The following is a 13,352-nucleotide window of genomic DNA, read 5'->3' on the forward strand; positions in this document are numbered from 1 at the left end:
ATCCTTGGTTGTTTATGCCATGACGGTTTATTCCGTGATTCGGTGATATTATTTGGTTAATTACATTTTAATCGGTATTTTAACACCCTTTTCTTTTATTTAGCATTTTTGTCATTTATTTACATTTGCAAATATATTAGTCATAATTCATAATCATCCTTGGTTCTTTATACCATGTCGGTTTAATCCGAGTACGATGACAAACTTGACTAATTACAAGAAATGTACTTAACATATTTAGTTCAAATCAAACATTTTACATTTTTATTTGTAAACTATGCTTTTCAAACTTGCAAATCCGACAACGAATATTACTAACACAATAGTAATTATTCTGAGTCATGCAAACAATACTTGCAAATCATTAATCACAAAAAACGGTTTTAAACAACCTTTTTAACAACCAGGAGACGCTCCTTGGGTCGGCTCATGGCTCGCGCCCCAAGGCAGCTCCTGTTTTCATTTTTTAAAACCAAGGCAGAGCCCCTTCCCTCGCCAATAGGCTCGCGCCCCAATGGGGCTGCCCGGCGCTGTTTTGTTTCGTTTTAGCACTTGTCTAGGACGATCCCGATTACGGTTAACCCGAATATGTGACGGATCAGATTGACAAGTTTATGTTTTTATACTTTGTAATTTGACACCCTTTTTCAAATAAATGGATCGTGTTAAGCATCATGACCCGAATTTGGTTAATGGATGTTTAATTTTTGTTTTCACATGCAAATCATTCTAAATCCAACTTTGACATCAATTTCTTGGTACATAGATTAAATCAACCGACATAGAAAGCTCTCACATGTTAGGTTAAGCTTTTGGATGCGCATTCATGCATTTACCGTTTTATCAACTCTTGCACTTAAACAACCACGTTCAATCAGTAGAGGCCGCTAACGCGGGCGGGATTGGGTGTCCGATTAAAGAGCTTCCCAATACGTACCCTCACCCCTTACTCAGAACCTTTGGATAGTGGATGACCTTATCCAGGGCGTACGAGAGTCATTTTAGGCATAGAATGCTAAAAGGGGGACGAGCCCTTATCTTTAGTACCTATGTCAAACACCGCTTTTTGCCTTGATTGACCTAGGTATAAAGTGGATTCGAACGGGTTCCAAGTATCCCACAAATGCTTGGTGGCGACTCCGAACATCTCTAATCGTTTCGAGGCCTTTGCCGAGACGAAACCGACCGATCTAAAGCGATCCGGTCGAAAGCATTTTTACGCCGCCGAGCGTGGCTTTCAAAAGACCGATGTACGTCCACAGATTGGCTTGGCGTGCATGTGGCCCATGTCCACAACCTCACATACAATTTAATTTGGACCATACAAAACCTTCCAAAAAATGAAAGAGAGAAGAAAATTCGACTATCATGAAAACGGAAAGAGGGAAGAAATGAGTGAATAGGAGGGAGTATTATTTTATGACTAAACATACGTAACTATTCACAATTGTTATTTATTGAATCAAATAATGGTTACATTTTATCATAAAATGTTCACACCTACTCTGTCATAACTTTATGACCGTCACATATGAGAATTTATGCTAATCACCCCGCTTCAACGCTTTGTATAAATACCAAGTGAACACAATCTTTCCCTCACAAAACCCTCATATTTCACTACCAAAAAAACTCCCCAACAACATTCAACCAACAAAACTCCCTTTCAAAAAACAAAAACTAAAAAACTAAAAAGCAAATAACAGTAAAATTCCACTGAAAATGGAAAATACAACAACTCCAAAGTTTGTTCAAGTTAAAAACGCCACAATAATTACCCCATGTGGGCCCACCCCGAACACCATTCTCTCACTCTCCACCCTCGATTCTCAGCTTTTTTTACGCTTTACTGTCGAATATTTACTACTGTTCAAACCTTTATCCGGTCTGGACCGAACTCAATTCTCGGCCCAAATCAAGTCCGGTTTGAGCCGCGCTTTGGTCCACTACTACCCTTTATCGGGTCGAGTAACTTCTGTTCCGGGTCGGACCCTACAGGTGGTTTGCCAGGGACAGGGAGTTGCGTTTATTGAGGCCGTGTCAGGGTATAGGAGGGTGGATTTCCAGCGGGCCCCACGCCACGTCGAGGAGTGGAGGCAGTTGCTGTGTTTCCAAGTGGATGATGTCTTGAAAGGGGATCCAGTGCTTACTGTGCAACTCACGTGGCTAGCTGACGGGGCGGTGGCGATTGGGTTTGGGTTTAACCATACGCTTTGTGACGGGCTCGGTGCAGCTGAGTTTGTTAACTGTTTTGCTGAGTTAACTCGTGGGGTAATCTCTCGTGGGCCTAAACCCATTTGGGACCGCCATTTACTTGACTCGAACCCGAATACCAGACCCAAAATAAGTGTTGATAAATTGTTTACGGGTCATCCGGAGTTTAACCGGGTTCCGGATTGTTGCGGGTTTTTAAGTAAGTTCTCGAGTGAGGTACTCGTTCCAACATCAAGTGTTTTTAGTAAAGTCCAAATCAATCAACTTAAAAGACATGCTTGTGTGACACCTGAAGCCGAGTTCACGTCATTTGACTTGGTTTCGGCTCATATTTGGCGTTGTTGGGCCGGGTCATTACAATTCCCTCCTCACCAATCTCTAAAATTACTATTCAGTGTAAATTTCCGAAACCGGGTAAAACCCGGCCTACCATCTGGGTTTTACGGAAACGGGTTTGTACTCGGGTGCGCCCAAACTACGGCTAAGGATCTTACGGAAAAGGGGTTAGGGTACGCATCGGAAATGATTAGGAAAGCAAAGGTAAGAGTGGATGATAAGTATGTTCGGGAAGTAATAGAATTGGTAAATGGTAACAAAAGAAGCCCGGATTTAGTAGGGGTGTTGATATTGACCCAATGGACAAGGCTTGGTTTGGAAAAGGTTGACTTTGGACTTGGTAAGCCAGTCCACATGGGGCCCATTTGCGGTGATAAATACTGTTTGTTACTGCCCGTACAAAATCAGAGGGATGCAGTCAGGGTTATGCTTGCTGTACCTACTAGCTCGCTTGACTTGTACCAACACTCACTAAAGAGACCTTTCTCTTGAAATTCAAATAATTTTTCCACAAATTCTCATTATAGTCGGACACTATCCGTCTATACGTATAGACGGATACCATTTCTCCTCACAAAATACCCATTTGCCATAAAGTGGGAAGCACATGGGGGTGCCCCACCTTGTCTCCCCTACCCATTTTATTAGAGGTCTTTACCCGTCTGTTCGCCCCACCCGTCTATACCAAGACCTATTGTAATTTTTCACTTCTGTTCTTAAGATGGAGTTTTTTTATTAATTCAATGTCAATGTACTTCATTGTATGACCTAACTATATGGTTGTAGCTTAAATCATAAGACAAATTCTAATTTATCGCGGCAATATCTGTATTAAGCACCAAGACTAGGTCAGATCTAGAGCTGACAAACAAATCATTTGTTTCAATTTTGGATTGAGTTAAATCGGTTCGATTTAAATTGGGTTGACCTCAATTTCGATTTAAGTTCGATTTCGAACGGGTTTATTTCGGTTAGCAACTTTAATCGATTTTTACTATTTCTAGCATAGTACAGTTCAGGTCGGGTCTATTTCAGTTCAGTTGAGTTTCGGTTCATACTTTCTTGAGTTGAGGATTAAAAAATAGTTTAAATGTATCTTATACTTTTCAATTTGAATGTAATAATTTATACTAAATCATTGATAAATAAAGAAGGAATATTTTACGGTGTACCCTCGAGTTTTTCGTTTTTCTAAGTTGTACCCCTACATTTTTGGAATTCTATAGTATACCCCTGAACTCTATACAATAGTCTATCCACCTTTTTTATTGTATTTGTTAACTTAGTTTTTTAAATGACCCATAAAATGGACTATTTACCTTTCCAATTACTCGATAACCTACTCATTTACTTATTAGTTCGCCGAATTACTCGTTAACCAACCAAATAGTATACGAAACTAACTAAAAGTTCATCAAATCTCCATTATCGTGTCATGAATCATAACAGATATTTTTAATAGTAGTTGGTGCTTATTAAAAGTGATTTGTGATGTTTCTCATATAGGATGGTGATACAACATTAACAAGTCATAATAAATGTCAAAATACGGTTGTTTAATAGTGATAAAGTTAATGGAGAGTTAAATGAGGTCATAATGGAGAAAAAAAATATGAAGTTTAGGGGTACAATGTAGAATATAAAAAAAAAGGAGGAGTGCAATATAGAAAAGCCAACAACTCAGGGGTACACCGTAGAATATCCCAATAAAGAATCATGAAAAAGTATCTAAATATGAGTGTAAATAACATTTTTCATTCAGGTCAGTCGATTTAGTTATTATAGGTTCAAATATATTCAAGTTCGGGTATCATTAGGTTATTATTGAGTTCGATTCAGTTTCGGTTTGATTCGGCTAAGTGGGGTTTCGCATACTATTCAGTTTACTCGTATCGGGTGTTCGATCGGTTATCAATTCAGATGTTTTCGACCAGTTTTCGAATTCGGGTTTATTTTATCAGGTCTAAGTCAGATCATACCATTTCACGTAAAATGACCCATTCAGTTTGTGCTTTACTTTTCTGATTTGTGAACTACTTACACATTATTTTAGGAAAATGATAATACTACACATTTTTTATTAATAGCACAACAATATAAGCTAGATCATGTTACTATTCCCGTTCTCACAAACATCGAAACGTTAGTAATTTCAATATGACATTATACCTTACCTTATTTTATTAAATAATCATTGTTTTTTTAGGAGCATTAAATACTTACATGACACTATTTATTCCATCACTTCTGAAATAGACCCTAGTCCTCAGTTACATTGAAATTAAGATGTTTGAAATTCTTGACAATAGATGTGGTGAACTTTTTTTTTTTTTTTTTTTGAGAAAAAATGTGATAAGCTTTTGCTTACTAAGAAATCCACACAACATAAAGATTAAAGAATCAAAAGGATTACAAAGCGTCTTGCTTGTGACGGACAATATCCGTCACAAGCTGAAGACCTCTCACAATAAAGCAAGTGGGTTGGCAAGTGGGAGGGAAAATGGAGCACCCATGCATATTGCCACTTGCATCTTGTGAGAGGGGCACTATCCGTCTTCAGCTTATGACGGATAGTGCCCGTCTTCAATGAGATTTTGTGAAAGGATTATTGGTGTAATTAGTCAATGCATTGTTTATGAAACAACAAAAAGTTAATGTGCTTTTGCCACTTTGTCTTATTGGTGGTGTATTTAAAAATGCATGTGATTATGCAAAAGGATGATCAAACTTATGGTTGTTTCTCCTTTGACCTAATTTTATTATCAAAACATATTAGTTTAATGTCCTAGCAGCCAAACTAGTAAAAGAGAAATTAGCTACAAGTAATAGGAGAAATTAGGATAAATAAATAGGTAAAATAAATGAATATAAGTTGCTATAGAGTAATTGGTGAACAAAAAAAAAATCCGATGTTAATAAATCGGAATTAAGATCACAACGAAGCACTACATTCCATGCGAAGCCGGAAAGGTAAGACGGGAATATGGCTCTTAAACATGATCTTAGAAAGCGTATGATAAGTTAGAGTGGCCGTTTATCGAATTTTCTCTACGGGACATGGGACTTCCTCCCAGAATGATTAACACTATTATGTTTTGCATGAAGTCTGCTACCTTGAATGTCCTTTGGAATGGAGAGAGAACGGAGCCATTTGCACCCACCCGAGGTATACGTCAAGCGGATCCCCTTTCTCCATATATTTTTACAATTTGTATGGAAAAGTTAAGTCAACTTATAGAAGAGCATAATCGTGTTGGACATTGGAAAGGCTTCAATATTTGTCGTAGAGGACCTACTCTAACGCATCTATTTTTCGCGGATGATATTATATTTTTTGGCGAAGCAACATTGGAGCAAGCTCGCGTTATAAATAGATGTCTGGATGCGTTTTGCCAAGCCTCTGGGCAACGAGTCAGCAGATCAAAATCCAAAGTGTTTTTCTCTCCTAATGTTGATGGTGCGGATGTTCAAAGTATAACGAATGAACTTCAAATTGCTAATACGGATGATTTAAGGATGTACCTGGGTATGCCTACGTTGAATGGGTGAGTTACCAAGGAGTCATTTGAGTTCATAGCTCAAAAGGTCGATAAGCGTCTTACGGGCTGGAAGTCCAAGAATTTGTCGCTAGCTGGAAGAGCTACTTTAATCCAATCAACCCTCTCATCCATTTCATCATATGCGATGCAAACGGCCAAGATTCTGAACGTTGTGTGATGATTTGGACAAAAAGTGAGACAATGTTTATGGGGTGGTAATCAAGAAGACAGGGCTCTTAGTCTCGTGTCTTGGGACACGGTTACTAAAGACAAAGACAGAGGTGGACTTGAGCTTAGGTCTATAAGACAAGTTAATACTGCTTTTATGGCTAAGCTTGAGTGACGAGTCCTCTCGGAACCGAATGCACTTTGGGCGAGAGTTCTTCGGTATAAATATTTCAAGGGGAGGTGTAATATGGATATGTTCAAAAGTAAACCAGCCAATTCTAATGTATGGAGAGGAATAGTTGACGGAGTTAAGACGCTGAAAACGGGATTGGAAACGGTGGAGGAGATGCCACTTGAATCGGTAACACCCCTGCCAATCCCTGCCCATTTAAGGAAGAAGACGGTGGAGGAGATGTGGGACTCTAACTCGGGAAGGAGATGGGGGGTTTTTGCGGATTTTTTCTCCTCTGATATTTTACAAACTATTTCTTCTTTTGAGGTTGTATTATGAGATGAGAATGAGGATCGTATTTTCTGGTCAGTGACACCATAAGGTTTTTTCTCAATTAAATCGTCTATTAACATTTTGAGGAATGATGCAGATGAGGAAAGGGAAGTGTATTGGAAATTGCCTTGGAAGACGTGGATTCCGCAAAGAATACGAGTGTTCATTTGGTTGCTGCTACATGATAGAATCATGTCTAATTCGAATCGCACTCGACGAGCTCTCACGGATGACCCGTGCTATGGAGTGTGTAATGATATTGAAGAAACGACTCTACACTTGTTGCGGGATTGCCTGGTTGCGAAGAAGGTATGAGATTTATTTCTGCAGGCTAAAACGCAGGAATTTTTTGCCCCAAATAGTGTGAAATGTTTAGGTAGTGGAGAATTTATCTAAAGGGAAGAAAGACGGGATGGATTGGTGGCCGTTCATATTTTCGGTGATAGTTTGGTGGGTGTGGAGATGGTGGAATTGTCGTGTCTTTAACCGGGCTAAATATATATCACGAAACACTTATACTTTTCTTATGGAATGAGTTTGGGAGGTTCGCCATGCGAGAGAATCGACTGATGTTGGTGTCAAAGGAAGGGAACAAGGACACCAAGAGATCTTTGTTAGGTGGATTGTGCCGCCGATGAACTAGATGGCTCTGAGCATTGATGGGGCGTCTAAGGGTAACCCAGGCCTCTCCGGAGCGGGTGGGTTGGTGCGTGACTCAGCTGGTAAGATAGTGAAGGCTTTTGCGGAGAGGCTTGGAATAGCGACGGTGACTCGAGCTGAAATCATGGCCTTGTGTCAGGGACTCATCATGACTTTGGAGATTCGAATTACACATTTAATTATTCAAACGGATTCGAAGGTTTTTTTGGTGAAATGTGAGAGTATATTAAGATAAAAAAGGCTAATTACAAAAGAGTTTCGAGTAATAGTCAAAACTGTTACTCGTAGCCAAAGATAAACAAAGAACACTATGCATACACATTATATGACTACTCATACTTCTTGCATACTCACAGTATGCCCCATTTTGCCAGCCATATCTTTTCAGTGCTTGATACTGGCTCCTTGAGTTTCTTTCTGATTCTGCTCCTGACTTCATCAATGATATGCTCAGTCACCTTCTATGGTTTAAGTAGTACATGATTCATCCTGACAGTATTCCTTTGTGTCCATACCTGATAATAGCACGCAGCCAACACCAGGTAATGAACTTTCTGCTTCAGGCACACTTTGGGAGGTAATATTCCCATACTTCTGTTAGTCTGCAGTGAAAAGCCACACTAGAGCTCCATCTGCTGCATTATTTGTTGACTGTATCTGCAATTAAAGAATAGATGCTCCTGTGTTTCATTATCACTGTCACAGATTAGGCATCTATCATCTGTACAATTGCCAATTTTGCACAGCTTTTCCTTCACATTCAATCCATTATTCATGATGATCCAAGCAATAATGGTATGTTTGGGGATGTTACATTTGTTCCAAACCAGAGATACCCAGTCTTGCTTAGGCTGTTGCATCCTAAGCCATCCATATCCACTTCTGATGGAGCACCCTTTTGTGTCAGCAGTCCATTGTCCATCAGTGTACCCAGCTTTCATCATATTCTTAACTTTGCATATATTCTTCCAGAGCCAAGCAGCATCAGCAGGAGGAATATACTCATGCCACTCCCTTCCTTTTAAATACACTTGATTAACCCATCTAATCCAAAGTCTATCAGCCTTCCCATAAATCCAGTCCACCAACTTGGCAACTATTGCATAGTTCCATACCCGTGCTTTCTTGATACCCAGTCCTCCCTCAGCTTTAGGTAAGGCAACCTTGTCCCAAGCAATAAGAGAGACTCTGTGATACTCAGCATTGCCATCCCATAGATAATTTCTACAAATACTTTCAATTCTCTTGATAATGCTTTTTGGCAGGAGAAAGATACTTGCCCAATATGAATAGAGTGTATTAAGGACAGAGTTAATCAGTACCACTCTACCTGCATAGGAGAGTTTTTGTGCCCCTAGACTCCTAATTCTGCTCACCATCTTCTCAGTTATAGTATTACATTCAGACTTAGTCAGTCTACCTGCTTCAATAGGGACTCTAAGATACCTGAATGGCATAGAACCCTCCAAAAAACCTGTAGCCTGTTGTATGTCATTTTTAAGCTGTTGTCCAACTCCGTTGTAATATACTTCAGACTTAGAGCTATTCATAGACAGACCAGAAGCTCTACAGAAAGATGAGAAAGCCCTGAGTAACAGCATTATAGAAGCAGCATTGCCCTTGCAGAACATTAAAAGGTCATCAGCAAACATCAGGTGATTCAATTTGGATGCCTTACACAGAGGATGGTATTGCAGGGCCATCTAGACACAGCATAGTTAATCATTCTGGTTAAGTAATCCATGCATATAGTAAATATAAGAGGGGAAATAGGGTCCCCTTGCCTCAACCCTCTTTTCCCTTTAAAGTATAACCAAAGCTACTACCATTGAGACATAAAGAGAAAGATGTGGATCTTATACAAGTCATTACTTTATGAGTGAAATCAGCAGGAAACTTCAAGCCTTGAAATAATTGCTCAACAAAATCCCATTCTACAGTGTCATAAGCTTTTTGTAGGTCAATTTTGAACAAGCATCTTGGGGACACATCATTTCTATTATACAGCTTAACAATGTCTTGACATATTAGGACATTCTCAATAATAGATCTCCCCTTTATGAAGGCCCCTTGATTATCACTGATGAGATCAGGTAGGATTTGTGCAAGTCTATTGCATAACAATTTAGATATAACCTTATAAATCATATTACAACATGCAATAGGTCTGAATTGTTTGACAGTGGTTGGCCTCTCACACTTAGGTATAAGAGTAATATTAGTTGCATTTATCTAGCTCAAAAGCTTACCAGTGGAGAAGAAATCTTTTATGACATCACACACATCTTCCCCTATAACATCCCAACTGTCCTTGAAAAATGCACTTGTGTATCCATCGGGCCCTGGGGATTTATCAACTGGTGTGTCAAAGAAAATCTTTTTGATTTCAGCATTAGTTACAGGAGCATTCAACAGCAGGGCATGTTCCTGAGTACAGAATTGTCCCTCATTAAGCACACATTGCCTCACTTTTCAACAGGTTTGTTGCTGCCTAGAAGAGTTTGATAATAGTCAAGAAAGGCATTCTGAATGGTCTGGCTCTCAGTACAAACAATACCATGTTGATCCTCAATCTGAATAACCTTGTTCATACTAATCCTCTTTTTTATGGCCCCATGTAAGTAAGCAGTATTGCTGTCACCCTTTTCTAACCATTGGGACTTGGCTTTCTGACTCAGAAAGTTGTCTCTTACTACACTCAACTTCTTAAGGTCAGCAGCAGCCTGAAACTCCCTCTGAATCAGATCAGTATTATGAATATCCCGAGCTAACTGTTTCTGCAGGTTCTGGAGTCTAGTCTCAGCTATCAATGTATTGTTGATAATATCAGCATAACAACTCCTATTCAGCTCCTTCAAAGCAGGCTTTAATGCTTTCAATTTCTTAATGACAGTAAACATTTTATGCCGTGGGTATAGTTTGTTCCATTGTTCAGTGACTGTAGGTAGAAAATCATCTGCTTTGCCCCACATATTGAAGTACTTGAAGCTAGCTCTCTTGCCATCCCCTACTACACAGTTGCTCACAGTACAAGGACAGTGGTCAAATAAGCCCTCTGGATGGAAATGAGCCATCATATTAGGGAATTGAGTCATCCACTCCTGATTAACCATAAACCTGTCCAAACGACTAAACACTCTTGTAGCTGGTTCCTGTTTGTTAGTCCAGGTATAGTAAGCCCCAGTAGCAGCAATATCAGTGACACCACAGGTAGAAATATAATCTAAAAACTCATCCATATCAGCCTGTTTGGTGTTAGCACCCAGTCTTTCATTAGGATCAATAACTGTGTTAAAATCTCCTGCTAAAGCCCATGCCCCACTGCATTGACCTGCAATAACTCCTAGCTTCTGCCATAGATCCCTCATTCCAATACCATCATTATGAGCATAGACCATTGTGAACCAGAACTGTTGCTGAGAAATCCTAGCAGTTACTCTTGTATGAATAAACTGTGCATCATATTGACATACCATGACATAAAAAAGATTAGGTTTCCATAGAATCCACACACGTCCTCATTTATGCTGGCTACTATTAGTAGTTACACACCAACCATCTAACATAGTAATAGAAATATTACTCACATTTTTCGCATTTATTTTGGTCTCAACTAATCCAAAAAGACCAATATCTTTATTATGAAGAAATCATTTCACCGTTTTTTGTTTATTTATATTATTCAAACCACGAACATTCCAAAAACCTATGTTATTCATTAATAAGTTTAGAATGAGGGGTAACCTTTTGGCCAATGCCAACCTTTGGAGTCACTTCACCTTCCACAACAGCTCTGTAAGATCCAGTCTTATGGGGAGTTGCTGGTGTGGACGTGTGACTAACAGCAATACGTGCAGGAGAGGAACAAGGAGTACACTCAGGAGATTTGACCTGCTCTGTACTGAGCTGTACAGTAGTCTGGACAGCTACAGGCTTTGGCTTCCAGACCTGCTGAACTGGCTTAGGCACTGGCTTATTAGTTACAGGTTTCCTGAAAGTGTTCATTTCATGTCCAATACCTTTGCATTTGGTACACACAGAAGAACAGATTCGAAGGTTGTGCGAGCGTTAATGTAATCGTCTTTTGAGTTCCCACTTGCTCATTCACATATGATTCAGATTTGTCAAGCTTTTGTTCGAGACAATGCATGGAGAGTTGAGTTTCAGCATGTCTACCGGGAGGCTAATGCGTGTACGGACTGGTTAGCTAATGAGGGTGTTTATCAGACGCAGCTGTTGATTTCATTTGATTACGAGAATGTGCCGGATCCTCTGTTCCCATTGATGGAGAACGATATTGGTGGTGTCTCGTGGCCAAGAGTAGTTCCGTTTTACTCATAGCTATGTGGTTTAGTTGTAGTTTAACTCTTACCTTGAATGATATATGTCAATAGCTATAACCAAGCAAGACCTTTACCACTCATTAAATATAATTCCCCTGGTAGGACGACAATAATGATCACAATGACTCAGTCCTAGTCTAATCTGGCCAGACTCTCGGGACAAGACAATTCTCGATTCGACATGCGGCAGGACAATCCGCATCCAAGACTCGAACGACAGATCTGAAGTCGAGTACCACATTCGGCAGAACGGTCCGAAAGAGGCAGAAGAAATGAGGTAAACCCATACTTGGCAGATCGGCGCAAGTAGGGAGTAAAGATAGTCAAGCAGTAAGGCATAACATTATGGCATGTTCATAAGAATACAAATCAACCAAATAAATATCTAGAATGGCGTGATTCAACTTGGAATGATAAGAATAATGTAATGAGCAAACAATAACCCAATTAAGATATTCCATGCCAATTTATTCTCATAAACATGAATAAGTAACTCATTTCTTAAATACTTGTCACTTGAATAAAAGTATATAAATGGAAATGAACCATTTATATTATGCACAACATGAGGCGGAATAAAAATAATCCAAATGCAAGATAAATCATTCATAAATCATAAATCAATATTTCTCCTTTATTGTTATAAGACCTTTGAATAAATGCAAACAATTGGACATAAACAAATTATATTATGTCAACCACCAAATGAAACGAAAATAATTCAACTATGACCCATCATCAAGCAACCACTAAACCCAAAGTTACCCATGCCCAACACCCGACCGTGGCCTAGCCACTAAGCCGTGGTCCAAGTAGCAACCAACACCCTTCCTTTAAAATGCGGTTTACACGGTAATTAACAAGACAAATGCATAAGTACTTATACACATTTGAGACGGAAATGGAAATAAGCAAAGTTAACAACCGATACTCAACACCAACAAGTCGTGGTTGCGGCCAAGCCTACCAGCACCCACGACCAAGACCTCCACCACTCACGGCCAGCCACCATGACACGATAAAACAGGCAACAAAACAACCCTTTCTCGGCTTCAAAACCACATCAAAACAGTTCCAAAACGGCTCGCATAACACTCATAGGAAATCGTCCCACAAATAACCCATATTCACCATGGAAATTGTCCCAATCCGGTTTAAATGCAGCCGTAAATAGGCTGTCCAAAACAATCCCAAAATGCACAGTAAAACCATCCTAATAACAGTCATTCTTACGCCCCAAAAACAGTCCCGAAAGGCACCGTTTTCACGCCCAAAACTGTCCCGAAAAACTGCATAAAACCGTCCCTAAAAACAGTCCACTCTCCGTCTTAAAACAGTCCGAAAACTTACACAGAGCTATCTCAAAACAATCCAATTTAAGAGCACATTGAGACGGAAATTCGTCATATAAAACGCAAGACAATAAATACCTCAAGTAAGCATATAAGTCGAGTATTATTCCGACACATTCAATCATTCAAGTGATAAAAGTATAAAGAACCAATCTTTAACATACAAAGGTATGAAAAACGACATATAAGAGGAAATTTCGACATTTTTGTCGAGTACCCTATCACCGTTATGTCG

General features: G+C 39.4%; 2 protein-coding genes across 2 annotated transcripts; one reads left to right on the forward strand and one right to left on the reverse strand.

Annotated features, from left to right (window-relative positions):
- The first annotated feature begins 1,570 nt into the window (after positions 1 to 1,570).
- On the forward strand, positions 1,571 to 3,345 carry LOC141600329 (alcohol acyltransferase 9-like). The gene has a single exon (XM_074420551.1). It carries the CDS (start codon positions 1,723 to 1,725, stop codon positions 3,040 to 3,042), a length of 1,320 nt encoding a protein of 439 aa, XP_074276652.1. The 5' UTR covers positions 1,571 to 1,722; the 3' UTR covers positions 3,043 to 3,345.
- Positions 3,346 to 8,042: 4,697 nt separating this feature from the next.
- On the reverse strand, positions 8,043 to 11,427 carry LOC141602036 (uncharacterized). The gene is made up of 5 exons (XM_074422345.1): positions 11,185 to 11,427; positions 9,900 to 10,874; positions 9,672 to 9,849; positions 9,295 to 9,356; positions 8,043 to 9,125 (listed from the first exon to the last, which is right to left on the reverse strand). The coding sequence occupies exons 1-5, from the start codon at positions 11,425 to 11,427 to the stop codon at positions 8,043 to 8,045; spliced, it is 2,541 nt and encodes an 846-aa protein (XP_074278446.1).
- Between the last annotated feature and the right edge of the window lie 1,925 nt (positions 11,428 to 13,352).

This window comes from Silene latifolia, chromosome 9 (genome assembly GCF_048544455.1).
Source record: "Silene latifolia isolate original U9 population chromosome 9, ASM4854445v1, whole genome shotgun sequence".
Taxonomy (NCBI): Eukaryota; Viridiplantae; Streptophyta; class Magnoliopsida; order Caryophyllales; family Caryophyllaceae; genus Silene; species Silene latifolia.

Excerpts from the sequence above, each read along its gene's own strand:
- LOC141600329 (XM_074420551.1), top strand. The coding sequence starts at position 1,723 with ATGGAAAATACAACAACTCCAAAGTTTGTTCAAGTTAAAAACGCCACA.
- LOC141602036 (XM_074422345.1), bottom strand. The coding sequence starts at position 11,427 with ATGAACACTTTCAGGAAACCTGTAACTAATAAGCCAGTGCCTAAGCCA. Across the intron at positions 9,357-9,671 it reads AAAAGATTTCTTCTCCACTG|AATGGGATTTTGTTGAGCAA; the intron begins GTAAGCTTTTGA and ends ATGACACTGTAG. Across the intron at positions 9,126-9,294 it reads CTGCTGATTTCACTCATAAA|ATGGCCCTGCAATACCATCC; the intron begins GTAATGACTTGT and ends TGCTGTGTCTAG.